The 14,682-nt window shown below is 38.9% G+C and overlaps 1 protein-coding gene across 2 annotated transcripts in view; it reads right to left on the minus strand.

Moving 5' to 3' along the window:
- LOC137261048 (RNA cytidine acetyltransferase-like) overlaps positions 1-14,682 on the minus strand; it is a 202,082-nt gene that overhangs the window by 171,208 nt on the left and 16,192 nt on the right. For both annotated transcript variants that reach the window (XM_067798710.1, XM_067798711.1), the window contains exons 3-4: positions 13,584-13,675; positions 3,382-3,553 (exon numbers count right to left, since the gene is read on the minus strand). In XM_067798710.1, the coding sequence (XP_067654811.1) occupies positions 3,382-3,553; positions 13,584-13,675 (264 nt within the window). The remainder of the gene's footprint in view (positions 1-3,381; positions 3,554-13,583; positions 13,676-14,682) is intronic.

The raw sequence follows: 14,682 nt of genomic DNA on the forward strand, positions 1-14,682 counted from the left end.
ACATTTTAAAGTTCTGCTCCAGAAAAAACCACAACCACCCATTTCAAAGTCAAACTTGTTGTCATGGAAACCACATTATATGTAATTTACACACTGGTGTAACTCCCAAACGCCACATCTATGGATCATAATGAACATGTGTACCAAGTTTAATAAAGCTAAAGCTCCATACAAAATGACATCCTCATAGTCCCCGCCTGCAGTAAACATGTTTCCATGGAATGCCCACCCCTTCAAAATTTGTATCTGGGTGTAATCCCAAAAAGGCACACCTTGGGATCATGCTTGACTCATGTACCAAGGTTGATGAAGCTGGCATGTACAGAATAGCAGATCTGCTCCAGACAAGATGACATCCTCAAAACTATAGACTAAATCATGTTTCCATGAAAACAGTCAAATGTAAAGGTCACATGCAACCAAAAAATCAATTAAAATTAAAACACAATTATCACTTATTCACGACATATAATAATAATATACACTGCTGCTTGTAAAAAAAACAAATAAACAAAATTACAAGTGTACTATCAATATTCAAAAGTGCAATATTTTGTACTTGGGCTTACTTCCCTCAAAACGAAGCCCTCGGGAGACCAAACCCAGTCATAGCGGGTAGGGTCCACTCAAGTGTAACGACAGCTTCCGATTGGCTGGTTCATTTGCTGATACGCTGAGGGCTCATTGTGCGTACAGAAAGATGATCTGTTTGATGGACATTTTAGAAATATGGTGAGTCACAAGAAAGTAAGATTCTTTATGGATAACAACTTCATTTTTTGTACTTGATGCATCGTTTCAGTATGGATTCATATATCGTTGTCAAACAAAATCATATACACTAGAAGAAGTTGTTATCAGTTTTGTACCAGTTTCTGTCAGGTCCAGTCATCCGAGAAAATATGGATGCAATTTGTTTGCAACCCACAGACATAAAAACATGTGTACATGTGTACATGTGTATGTATGTTTGCCTAATTACATAATGTGGCAGAGACAGGCCTTGGTTGCATGAGTCATAAATCAATTTATTTTGTTTATGGCGTATAGTCTGATAGGTGTTAAGTTCAAATTGCATGTGGTCAATGATTGAAGCTGTGAATTGCATGTTGTCATGAGCAGACAAGCAGGCAGACATACAGAGGTCAATAAACCAGACATTGAGTTTTCTCTGTGGTAAAGGCTGCTTACCACAATCAACAAGCCTTTTTTCATATAACAAATGGATTATTTACTTGTTTGTGTACACAACCAAGATTAGACTTCTGCTAATGACCTCATACTCCGGGCATGCATACTGTTTCAAGCTCCACAAACCTATTCACTGCGCATGTGTTACGGGCGAAGCGCTGCACAGCTGTTGAAACCACTTCTTTCCCCCAGCGCTGGGGGAAATTTAGTAAATCGTTTGAACTCCAATTTTGCAGGCCTTTTTTCATCGAGTTTTTTTTCAACTTTAAAGTTTGAATTGGCATTTTTGAAGATTTGTTTCGGTAAGTGCATAACAAAAGGTATCAGAATCTGCAAAGTTGTGTTTTACGTTGCATGTGACCTTTAAATTCATATCTGTATCATACCCCCAAGAACGCACATCTAGGGGTCATGTTAGACATGTGTACCACGTTTGTTTAATCTATCATGAATAGTTTAGGAGATATGCTGCAGACAATGTGTGACGGAAGGAACTCATTTCTATATCACTCTCAACTTTGTTGCTGTAGGCATCAATGAATGTTATATACCAGATTAAGTTGTGGAGCTCACAAAGCTAGGAGCACTTCTCTTGTAAGTCTACTTGTTATATGTCTCCCTCATATGTTTCATCTGCAAGTGAACCATGATCTGGTGCAATTGATTGACGGGTTATTTAAACAGAATACTTGTTTACTTGTTTTAGTTTTTTTTTTTGTCTAAAGGTCTTTCCATGTAAATGCAAAGGATAAATTCAATAACAAAGCTCTATCCATTGCGAGATTCTGTTTTCTCACTAATACAAAAAAAATGTTTTAGTCACAGTACACACCATTCATCGCAGAGAGCACAAATTGACAGCACATTAACACTTACAAAATGTACTTATTCTGAATTACAAGATTGACCATTTAAATTTGTTTGTCCGTGTTAGAGTGAGGTATTCATTATTCTGCTTCACCCTTATGTTTTTTCTGTATTTATTGATTTTCTGAAAGTGAATTAAAACCACTGAAACACAAGAAAATTATTTCTTATCTATTTCTACAGATAAAGATAATTATAAGAAGTCGAGAATCTGGTAACATACATTTCCAAGCTGACTTCATGAGTTGCCACACACTAATGCTGCACAGATCATAACTCAAAATATGTACAACTTATCTTGAAGATATTTCAGTTCTGTAATCCCTAAATAACATATTACAAAATGAATAGGTAATAATTCAACTTCTGGAAATATATTTTTCAAGTTTTTCACATGCAAATGGGCCTGTGTATTGGGTTTCAGTGAGGGTGTCCTGATCCCAGGCTAGAATGTTTGGGATTGGAGACACCAATTTGTTGAAGCTTACTGCCAACAGATCTATCTGCTGCTTGGTACCAAGATGGCAGTTGCCTTGAAGATCTGTGGGTGTACCTTCCATATTCATTCTAAGCAAAATTAGTCTCAATATTACTCGTTGCACTCCTCCAGTGAGTCTTACAAACCCTAGTAGAAGGTCGTGTCAGGTAACCTTTGAGCGACCTATCATTGTCCAATCAGAGACTGCAGAATGGATTTAACCAATCTGACAACGACTACTGTTTAGGGTTTGGCGGGACTTACAATATTCCCCACTCACTGACTCTGATCAATGAACAAAAAGAAATCTGCATAAAACACAGATATTTGACCTGCAGCATACGCTTAGGGCTTTCTGATGACAAAGTTACCATTAGCCAATATTTCCACAAGCTGACATCCTTGAATATTGACAGAAATTCTATTTTCAGTGACTATTTACTCACTGTTGACAGTGTTGCAGCATGCTCCATGTGCATCACCCCGAAAGCGATAGTAAAGAAAATAGCACTCGGAATTGGTCAGGTACAAAACTTTTCGAGGTAAAAGTTCAAAAGATATGTCGATGTCCAATTTTGCAATTTGGTAAAGTTGTTCTGATTGGCCAACCTCAACGGTTACCTGATGCAACGTCCCACTATGGTTTGTTACACTCAGTAGAGGAGTGAAACAAATAATAGTGAGACTAAGTTTATTTAGACTGATTCCACGGTAATAATAATTAGACTGTAAAAACATACAATACTGTACGATAATTGACTATTAAAATTTCACTCAAATTAGCTGAGAACACTGAGCAAGTCAGTTTTCTGGAGTACAACAATATAAACAAACACCTGTAATACCTGTAGTATACACATGCCATATGTGTTGCCAAGAATCTTGTGGGTCTCATTGTAGTAGCAATAACGGATATTGGTTGCAGCAATAAACAACTCAAAGGGGTCATCTTCTTTTACATCTAACTTGCCAGACTTTATTTTCTTCTGTAGTTGCCGCATTCTCTTCTTACGATGACTGAAACAAACACATCATATAATCAACGTCATTAATGAATGGCCAAGCTATTGGTAATACTATCTCTTAAAAGTTGTAAAAATTTCTTTTATATACAGCTGATTGTATAACAAACTTTCTTAAAAGTATGAAACAAGAGTCCTCAGAAGATGACTTATCCCTCCTGTCCCAACATATCTAAAAGAACAAATCACAGTTGCTTAAAGTCCGGCTTGATGCTATTTTAGTCAAAAGTCCAAATCTTTCAATGGAAATCAAGAAAAATATACAAGCCAAAAATCTGCAAATAGCAAAATGCACCACTTAAAGATCTGTGCCTCATGAATCTCCCAACATCTGCCGAAAAATATTGAAAGGTTTTCAAGTTGTGCGTGGTAACCAAGCTAATTACTGCTTTTTGAGCCCAAGTTCAAACCATTTCCAAGGAAACACTGGCATGAAAAATGCCCAAAATCTGCAAATAGCAAATGGCACCACATTGGGATCTGACTCACATATCTACCAGGTTTTGCTGAACAATATCATGATAAATGCACCACATTAGCTTCAGTTTAATAAATCTACCAAGTTTTGCAAACAAATATTGAATGTGTTTTCAGTTATGCTCCAGAAATGAAGTCCAACCCTCCCTTTACAACTTGAGACGAAGTTCAAATCGCAAAAATATGTCAGTAGCAAAAGGAACCACTTTGGGAGCTGCCTCACATATCTGCAATTTGCTGAAAGATATAAAGTTTTCAAGTTGTGCTCCAGTAATGAAGCCTTTGACTTGCTTTTGAGATGAAATCCAAAACATTTCCATGGAAACCATGAAAAACAAAAATGATAAAAACCTATAAATAGCGAAAGACACCACCTTAAGTTCTGTTTGTTATATCTACGATATATTTATAATATTGAACAGTTTATGTTCAGGAAACAAAATGATCACGAACAAACAGAGAAATGGGATCCATTCCCTCATCCAGCACGTCCAAAAGAGTCTCATAAGTTCTTGACTACGTCTCCAGCACTTTTGTGGATGGTAATCTGTAGTGTCTACAGATTCTGGAGCAAATATCCCTTCAATCTGGCCATGCAGGAAGTGATTCGGTGTCAGAGGAATCACATCTTGGGGATGAGTCATCTGATAGGTGAGAGGAGGCAAGTTGATCATCGATTCAGTTCCAGTAAATGCAGTTTCCAGTCTCTGACAACACAATTCCCTAGAAATGCGAAGATGGCACTTTTAGCCTCCTTTATCATCGTCTCAAATACCCTTCCAAAGTGTGGCGAGTATAGAGGGTTGAAGTGCCATTTCACTCCTTGTTTAGCCATGGACCCTTGAACAGCATCCTCATCTAGTTTGTGAAAAGTTCACTAGTTCTTTAACGGCAACAAGTTGGTTCATTTGTAGGATATTAACTTCTTGTGGTAGACCTTGACGATTTTCCATTATGTAGAAAGCATTCTGAAATGTACTTGTGTCCAAGCTGTATGCTATAACCAATTGAGCAGTTTGTTTAGTTAAACATGTGAATACAAATAACGTTTCTGACATGCCTTTCTCCTGCTTTGCACTGTAATGAGTGGCCCAGTGTAATCCACTCCGTTCTGGCTCATGCAGTGACTTTTGGAGTCCCATTTTCGGTAATGGCGCCATCAATTTACATGCAGGTCTTGCTTTTGGCCTTATGACATCTAGCACATTCTTTCTCCCATTCTTGTATAGCTTCTTTTCCTAAGATAATCTAGTATGAACCAGTCACTGTAGCTAACATTTGGTTTATGCCAGAGCATGATTACTTTGCGATACTGTTTAACAATGAGCGATGTCATCCAACTTTGCAAGGCAGAAGTATTAGAAATCTTGCTCCAAGAGGCAAACATTCAGCATCACCTAGGCACCCACTCATTCTCATGACTTCCCATTTTCATCTAGTTGTGGCTGGAATGTAACGAGTTTGGAACTGGAAGGCAGCGTTTTTCCTGATTGCAAAGCAGCATATTCTACTGAAAATGACTCCTCCTGTGCATGGGCAATGATTCTGTGTTCAGCTTTTTCTTTTTCTTCTGCTGTAAGGTCTTCTTACATTCTGTATTCTTCTGAAGTTGAACAGTTACATGAGAATCTGTTTACCCAAGCATTGATATGTGTGTTTTCTCTGTATGTCTCAAGATCAGGTTTCTGTATTTCAACTAGAGCAATATGCTTCTTGCTAGTGTTTTTCCCTTGTCATCCTTTTAACATGACAAGTGACAATGTTTTGTTTCATGGCCATTCAGTTTCAGGTCTTTGCAGAAACAAAGGTCCAGACCTCTATAACTGCTTGTTTATCAGACAAGAAACCACTTGAAAGAAATCTGCGTGATTTTCTGCCGATGGTATATGTCACCACTGAGTTGGGTTTGTGATACTATGTATTTCACAAACTCTGTTGGCAACTAAAGGTTTGAATGTACAATTTTGTTTTTAATCCAGCACAAGAAAAGCATGCTGTCTAACAAAGTAACTGTTTCAATCTCTATCTGAACGATCTTGACGATCTCAGGTAAGTCTGAGACCAAGCACAGCTGCCACCAGTTCAAGGCATGGCATGCTACAAGCTTTCAATGGAGATACATGACATTTTGCAGCAACCATCCTCCTACACTTCTTCCTGTCCAGGAAAGTAGATACAGAATGTACAGCAGTTCCGAATGCCTCCTGTGATGCATCAACAAAGGTGTGAACTGATACTGAAGAAACCTCAGCATCCAGATGCAAACATTTTGGCACCTGGACACTTTGTATTTCTTGCAATTGTACTAACCATTTGTCTATTTTCTGTTGCAGGTGTTGGGGCAATTCATAATCCCAGTCATGTCCTGCTAGCCACATTTCCTGTAACAGAATCTTTGCAGTGATGATGAATGGTCCTATGAATCCTTGCAGATCAAATAGTCTTACAATTTGCCTAAGAAAGCCTCTCTTGGTGGTTTCTTTTTGAATAAACATTCCCCCTTTGAATGTGAAAATATCTTTTTCAGCAATCCACATGAGCCCGAGGACTTTTATTGATGGCAAATAACCCTTTGATAGATCAATGTCAGAAGCACTCTCATCTTTGGGGATGTCATCTAGCACGTTCAGTGAATTTGAAAACCACTTTCGAGCATGCACTGAAGCACAAGATCATAACTGAGTTGACTGGTTGTACAGTTCTATGCCTTCATCGGTTTCCTCTGCGGAGTCCATGTTGTCATCCATATATGTGGATTTCAGGAGGCATTCGGAACAGTTTTGGCAGACTGAATCTGTGGTATGGTTTATCTTGTGGTGAGATTTTGATCTACCAGAACTTCTCTGCGATATCACAAATGGGCTACCGGTTTTCTCCTGAACCGTATCAGTACATGAAAGTGTTCGCTATGAAGCTTCGGACATGGACTAATTACATCATTTAGTGATGTGTCTTGGTACTTTGCTGAAGCATCAATAACTATATGGACTTTTGTTGTAACTTTATCGAAGCACAAGATACGGAAATGAGGAAGATACCACACACCTTCTTTTGATTCCTCACGTTCTACATTATGGACATATCATTTCTCAACATATTGCAAGACGATTTTGTCATAGGCTAATGCTGTGTTTTGGTCTTTGGATAATTTCTGTTCAGTGCTAAGCAGCCTATGGAATGCCATACCACAGTCATTTCGCAAAGATGGAGTATTCTTCAGGAGACACCAGTCTGGTATCGGCCATTCTGATAAAGTAAGGTATCATGTACTTTGTGAAGAGCTTACTGTTCATCTCCTTTAAGGGGTTTGAGAGGATTCTTTGAGGGGTTTGAGAGGATTCGCTTTCTTGGCTGTATGCATGATATGTATATGCACAGTGTGTTGGGGAGGTAGCCTGACTGCTTAAGATTGCCTACTGTTACAGTTAAAAATTTGCCGTGACAAAAGGTATAAGAAATCCCCACAGAACCAGCAAGATACAACACTGAGAAGTCTGAAATTTTCAATAATTTTGTACTAACAGAAAACAAGATACAGGGATTCACAATTGAGGTTTCATGTACAATGCAACTGAGTCAAAACTAAAATAATGGGTCACAAATATAATGTCAAAACACTGAAGTCTTGGTGTGAGAGTGAGAAACCGTTTTACTGAATGCAACACAGCGAGCGGTCAGGTAGCGGTTATATAGGTCAAGCGATGACGGAAGCAATTTGATATTACTCCAGTAGTTAATAATCTGTGTGTATCCGCGTTGACAGCACAGCAACTAGCCTTTATATATACAGTCAACATTTCCTGAAAGTTCAAACACATACGACCATCACCATCAATGTAGAATTCTCTTTAACAGTCGTAGTCTCTCGAAAGTAAATAATTAATCAAGGGAGGCAACTCTAGAGCACTTCCTTAAAGCCTGCTGCCAAAATATGAAAAGTACTGAACACTTATGATACGGAATGTGACCCTTAAAAATTATCATTCAAAACTCTAAACGTTGTGACCCAATAATAATTATTACTTAATAATACAATTTACAGAAAATACACTCTCGTAACACTATGCATGTCCATCCAAGGGGTGTTTTAGCCTTTTCACCACAAACATCTCCATATGACTGATGTAGATGCACATTGTCAATCCCTATCGGGAGATCAAGTATTAGACGCCACCCAACATTAGGAAAGCCTATGTTTTCTAAGTTTTCTGCCAGTCGATCGATCACCTGAAAGTCACCTGCAACCCTAGTCATAGTCAATGCAGACATTTCCCCATTCACTCTACCATGCACACTTCCAATCTCTTCTTACCATTCAAGATACTCACAGATATCTTCTCTACTGAACCCTGCATCACTAATTCTGAAGCCACATCCAATGGTACAGTTGCATGTTCTCTTTCAGAAAACACTTGATCATGACCTTTTGTTTCAGCACTTAAATGAGTATTTTCCTATTCACGACTGAACCAGTTGTGAAAAGTTTGTTTTAAGTGTGTCACCATGCAAAAGCCTGTTATGGGTTTTCAAACACCCATTGATCCCTCACTGATATGTGTATCTACTTTGTGAACCATGATGATTGCCACCAACACAACAAAACATAATTTCAGTTTCTTAGCAGTGTTTCAACTCTTAGAAACAGTCATGTTTTTGAACACATTACATTTCCTTAACACATGCTGTTCACTACAAACCTTGCTTACAACATTCCTGTATGACTTTCTACTCTGTCCAAACGGGCAGAATTCCTTTCTGTTGCTCCTATCAGAAACACCATGTATTGTTTCTACAGCTATTGTTTGATATTCAGCTTCCTGAAGTACCCATCCTTTCAATGTCAATTTCAATTTCAATGACTCTTGTCTATCTCTATCATGAAGCCACCTCTGGTACTGAGCTACCATAGATTCAGTCAGTTTATCTGGTAGTGTGTGCTTCTCTCAAATTAACAACGGCAATGTCCAAGACATCAGCAAACATTTGAACATCTCTGACAGAGCCTGGGCAAATAGGCTTCAAATTTGTCACTTCTAACTGTAACACTACTTGACGCCTCCTACCACCTTACTTCATATCAACATGTTCTAACACAGCATAAATGGCCACACAACTATGTCCAAACCTTGAACTGCTTTAAAAGCATCACCAGCCAAATGCCTCAGCTGCATTAACTTGTATTCAACAGTCGCTGGTGCTTCGTCTATGCATGTCAGAAACGCAACTTTCCAACTTTCATAAGACTTAACATTGCCAGAAAATATTGGGATAGAAACTCTTTTGAGTTGTTTCCACAAACCAGTTCCTCTTGCATGACTGTGCAACTCAGCTTCATAACAATGTGTGTTTTTCTGTGGTTTGTTTTGAACACAATGCTTATTGGTGACTTTGTTGTGAACGCTTGGTTCACCTTCTCCAGATTGTTGTTCAGATTTAAACAATCTAGAAAGTCCCCTACTTGACGTAGACGTTGCATGTGCGTTATTTTCTAAGTGAACTTGTGCCTGTTCAATTACATCATTTCACATTTACATCATTACATTCATGTTCAAGATGACTAATCTCTTGTTCCATTTTAGTAACATTTTCACCCTGCTGATTCTTTGCATAAACTAAAGTCAGTTTTGTCATTACATTGATTGCTTTCACATGACTTTCGTTTACTTTATTTATGCCATCTCTTATGTCTGTACGAGATGGTTGATTAGGTGATTCTAGTAGTCTGTATAACTTGTTTTTAGCTTTGGTGACGGCTGACTTTGCATTGCTTTTAAGTCGTTTCAAGATTCTTGGAGTTTCAACTTGCCATTCCTTGGAAAGCCTTTCTCCTGTATGTCAGACATGACTAATTAATTGACATACCTCTTGGTTAACTGACTTACCGCCTGAAACCACACTCTACTACCGTATGGGAATGAGGCAGTTTTTATTCCCCATTCATAAAATAAACGAAAAGTCAAAAGAACTATGTCTGAACATTTAATGCACCCAAACTGTATAAATGTCTTCCTGATAATGGAAGCTATTTCTGAATAATAACTTTTACTCCCGTTGCTGGTACTCTATACAGGCGTCTTTCTCCCTCAACAACATGTCTAACTGACTTGCAGTGTTTACTGTAAATCATGAAATTAATGCGAGCATTTTACTAATGCGAAAAATGCGTCTGTACATGTGTCGCATTTTTAAAATGACGCATTTCAGTCTGGGGGTGTACTTCTGAATAAACATCAGAAAACGGATATCTCTTCTTGTCTTTATCATGTTTTATTGTCTTCAATACAATCAATACAGAATGAAACAACAATTTAGTCATCTTGTATAACATTAATTGACAATCGAGCACTCGTTTCATTGACACTACTTGTTCATCGGCAAATTTTCTCACGAAGCAGAAGTGTTGACACTACACACTACACCAGTCAATACAGGTCACTTCCTCATTACAGGTATAACAAGTCAGTTATCACTGGTTACAGTAATCACTGTCAATTGTTCAAAGTCATTGAAGCACATCAGCCAGACCGGACATTCTCCAGCCACGCAGGATCGTTTCGTGATCTTTGCTCACCTTTGCAATCGCGGCCTCCATCTATTTGGCATGCAGAGGCTTCATCCCACTTATTCGTAAGTCCACATGTGTGTCCTTTTTGGAACCTGTCAAATTGTCTGACACCTTGTTGGCGTACCAATTAATAAATTGGTTCTTCATGGCCAACTTGCATTCACCATTCACCGACAAATCCATGGGCTGTAACTCTCCCGTGCATCCTGCAGGCACAAATCTTACTTCAAAATGGTTTTTTTTCAATCAATCCAGGACATTTTCACACCTGTGCGCTGCGAAGACATCAAAAATCAATAACGATTTTTGTCTCACTCCAAGTCCAAGTTGTTTTTAACTTTCTTTGTGTGTGGGATTAGCACATTGTCTATGTAGTTAAGCATAGTTTCCTCTGTGCTCCAATGATTGGCCGAATGAGTCACGTGCCACTCCTCTGGAAAGTTGTGATTGGCCTGACACTTGTTTGTGGTACCCTGGTAAATAACTTGCGGGGGCAGTAAGATCCCTGAAGCGGAACTGCCAAGGACCATGGTGATTTCCCGTTTGTCTTCCACTCCAACTACGTCCACTTGTTTTGCACCCTGTTGTGTTAACGTCCAGCCTGACACAGGCACAATTTTGACACCGGTCTGGTCAAAGTTTATGACAAGGTCGGCTGGAATCGACTTTGACTTGACTGTCTCCCCTACCGCTTTGATGTACTCTTCCTTCTTTTCGTCAAAATCAACTGGGAGTTTCCTGGCTGCTTTAGTGGCCTTCCTTTTCACAAACTTGTAGCGATTTAGGAATGAATTCGACCATGTTCGGTCTAGCTTAATGGGACCTCCATTTTCTTCAAGCAAAGTACGGTTCTCATGTAACACTATGCCCCTTGCAGTAGCCAAAATGGTTTTTTATATGTTAACATGTGTCACCTCAAATTAATTTGAGCAAATCCTTACAACAGAAGTCTTTCAAGTCGGATTACATTTTTAATTGTTGTCATAAGACAAGTAGTAGCAAGCAATCACGTGATCAAACATGGCAGCGTAATCAAAACATCGTCAGCTCCATTCCATTCAATGCTTAACAAGTTCAATTCAGGTCACTACTAGTGTGTGATAATAAGAAATGAACTTCAAAGAATCAGGGTGTCGCATTTTCTGATCAAAACAGCTACCTGAGCTCGCATTAATTTCATGACGCATTTTAGACAAGACCTTTGCACTCGCATTAAATTCATGACGCATTAATTTCATGATTTACAGTAACTCAATAACGCTGTCACCAGCTATAACCACGAAATGCACAGGATTTTTTAACCCATGTGCATACACGCATAGCGAAGGGTGTATTCGGGCACACTGAGTGAGTGAGTTTATTTTTACGCCGCACTTAGCAATATTCCAGCTATATGGCAGTGGTCTGTAAATAATTGAGTCTGGACCAGACAATCCAGTGATCAACAACATGAGCATCGATCTGCGCAATTGGGAACCGATGACATATGCCAACCAAGTCAGCAAGACTGACCACCCAATCCCATTAGTCGCCTCTTACGACAAGTGTAGTCGCCTTTTATAGCATGCATGGGTTGCTGAAGGCCTATTCTATCCCGGGACTTTCACGGGTCTCGGGCACACTGACCGCCACTAAAAATGAAAATATCTGTTTCTTTCTGTTCAGGGCCTAACCCACTGAGTGAGGAACACATCCCCGGCCTCAGAATGGAACATTCCAGTGCATGCAGCTGAACAAGAAGACAAAGTCCTCAATATCCCCCGCAATGGCAAAATATTCTTCATGTATATGTCTATGAGTACTGATTATGTCAAATGTTTTGATGCACATGTAGCTAAGTCGAAGCAGAGTACTGAAAAGTTTCCAGAAGCACTACCACCAAATTCAGTTGAAGCAGAAATGGAAACACACAAGTCATCAGAAGATGACATAGTCCCCCGGTCCCAACATATTTGAAAGGACAGTTACTTGATTTGACTAAGTTTGAATTGTTTCCATGGAAATCATGAAAAATATAAATGCCATATATCTGTAAACAGCAGAAGGCACTACTTCAAGATCTGTCTCATTTATCTGCCAAGACCTGTTGAAAGATATCAAATGGTTTTCGAGCTGCTTCCATTGAAACCTAGAAAATGATAAATCACCAAAATCTGTAAACAGCAAAAGGCACTACTTTTGTGTCTGCCTAACCTATATGCCAAGTTTTGCTGAAAGATATTAATAGGTTTTTGAGTTTTGCTCCGGAAATGAAGCCAATCCCTCCCTTTAGAGACTAAGTGCAAAATAGTTTCCACGGAAACTGGGAAAATGATAAACCACAAAAATTTGTAAATAGCAAAAAGTCACTTTTGGGGTCTGCCACACATATCTGATAAGTTTTGCTGAAAGATATTAAGAAGTTTTTGAGTTGTGCTCAGGAAACACACTTTTCACTTTTGAAACTAAGTCCCAAACATTTCCATGGAAACCGAGAAAATTAGAAATCGGAAAAACCTGTAAATAGCAAAAGGCACCACTTTAGGTTCTGATTGATAATCAAAGTTTTCCAGAAAAATATTGAACAGTTTATGAGGTCTGCTTCGGAAACGAAGCCCACTCCACCCCATTAGACTAAGATCAAAATGTTCCATGGAAAAACAAAATAAAAAAAAAACTGCAAAAAAATCTGTAAATAGCAAAAGGCAAAACCATAAACTCAGTTTATTATATATACCAATTTTGGTCTAAAATTATTGAACATTTTTTGAGTTATGCTCCGCAAACAAAATGATTACGGACTGACAGACAGACAGACAAGAGGCATCAACTATATTGCCCCGCACTAAATGCCAGAGGAAATACTAATATGCCTGAGAAATAATGCTAATAAAAATCTGACTGACTGAACCACACTCAAAAAGATTCAGATTATCCTGTATCTGTCAATTCATCTAGTAAGGCCATGAATGTCCCAAATGTCACAATTTGTTTCCCAGCTCACCTGCTGAAGCCAAGTTCTTTTTTGTAACACCAGAGTACTGATGGCCTTGCCTTCACCACTGCTTTCGACAGCATATGATGCAGTATCACCACCTGTGTAAAAATAGAACAAAGCTGATCATGTCCAAGTTTATGCAAAAACTTTTTTAACACAGATTTTTGGGCAATGACACAACATTGCCAAAAGGCCTGAAGTTTAACTGAATTTAAGAACTTATCCCTTATCTCAAGTTACAACACAGGTTAAAAATATTTCACAATGTAATTCTGCAGTTCTGTAATTTTACACCCAAAGTTAATATTTATTCATAAAAATTCAGTTGGAATCAGACTTTACAGTGCATACTTGTAAATCCAGCAGTCTTCCCATCTGCCATGATCTCAATATCGGCTCTAGAATTGGGTCCCAGAGTAGCAGCGAAAAATAACCCTAAACCACATTACATCCCATGGTAAACTATAAACTAGCCCACTATATACCCCAGGGTTTATTCTGGACCAGGCCAAAGTATACCCCTGCAGCCCAGACTATACCTCTAAGATATTACGTTGACAATTCACTCAATACGAGTGTGTGAGTGAGTTGAGTTTTACGCCGCACTCAGCAATATTCCAGCTATATGGCGGCGGTCTGTAAATAATCGAGTCTGGACCAGACAATCCAGTGATCAACAACATGAGCATCGATCTGCACAATTGGGAACCGATGACATGTGTCAACCAAGTCAGCGAGCCTGACCACCCGATCCCGTTAGTCGCCTCTTACGACAAGCTGAGTCGCCTTCTATGGCAAGCATGGGTTGCTGAAGGCCTATTCTATACGAGTGTGTGACTCTGGGCAATGGCCTCAGTGTCATTTAATGGCATTTGTAGGTGCATTTCATTTAATTTACCCCTTAGTACAAAATTTAGGATGAATTTGCTGAGTTCCTGTCTGCGATGGGACACTTTGTACTTGGCATAACCTAGCCATGTGATATATCATCAAGGTGTCTGTGGAATTATTTTATACCTTCCTTCTGGTTGTCACAAGTGCTCACACAAACTAGTTTGCTTGACTATTAGAAAGAAAAGAGATTAAACAAAACATTTAAACAGGC

The sequence above is a fragment of the Haliotis asinina genome, chromosome 14, assembly GCF_037392515.1.
Source record: "Haliotis asinina isolate JCU_RB_2024 chromosome 14, JCU_Hal_asi_v2, whole genome shotgun sequence".
Classification (NCBI taxonomy): domain Eukaryota; kingdom Metazoa; phylum Mollusca; class Gastropoda; order Lepetellida; family Haliotidae; genus Haliotis; species Haliotis asinina.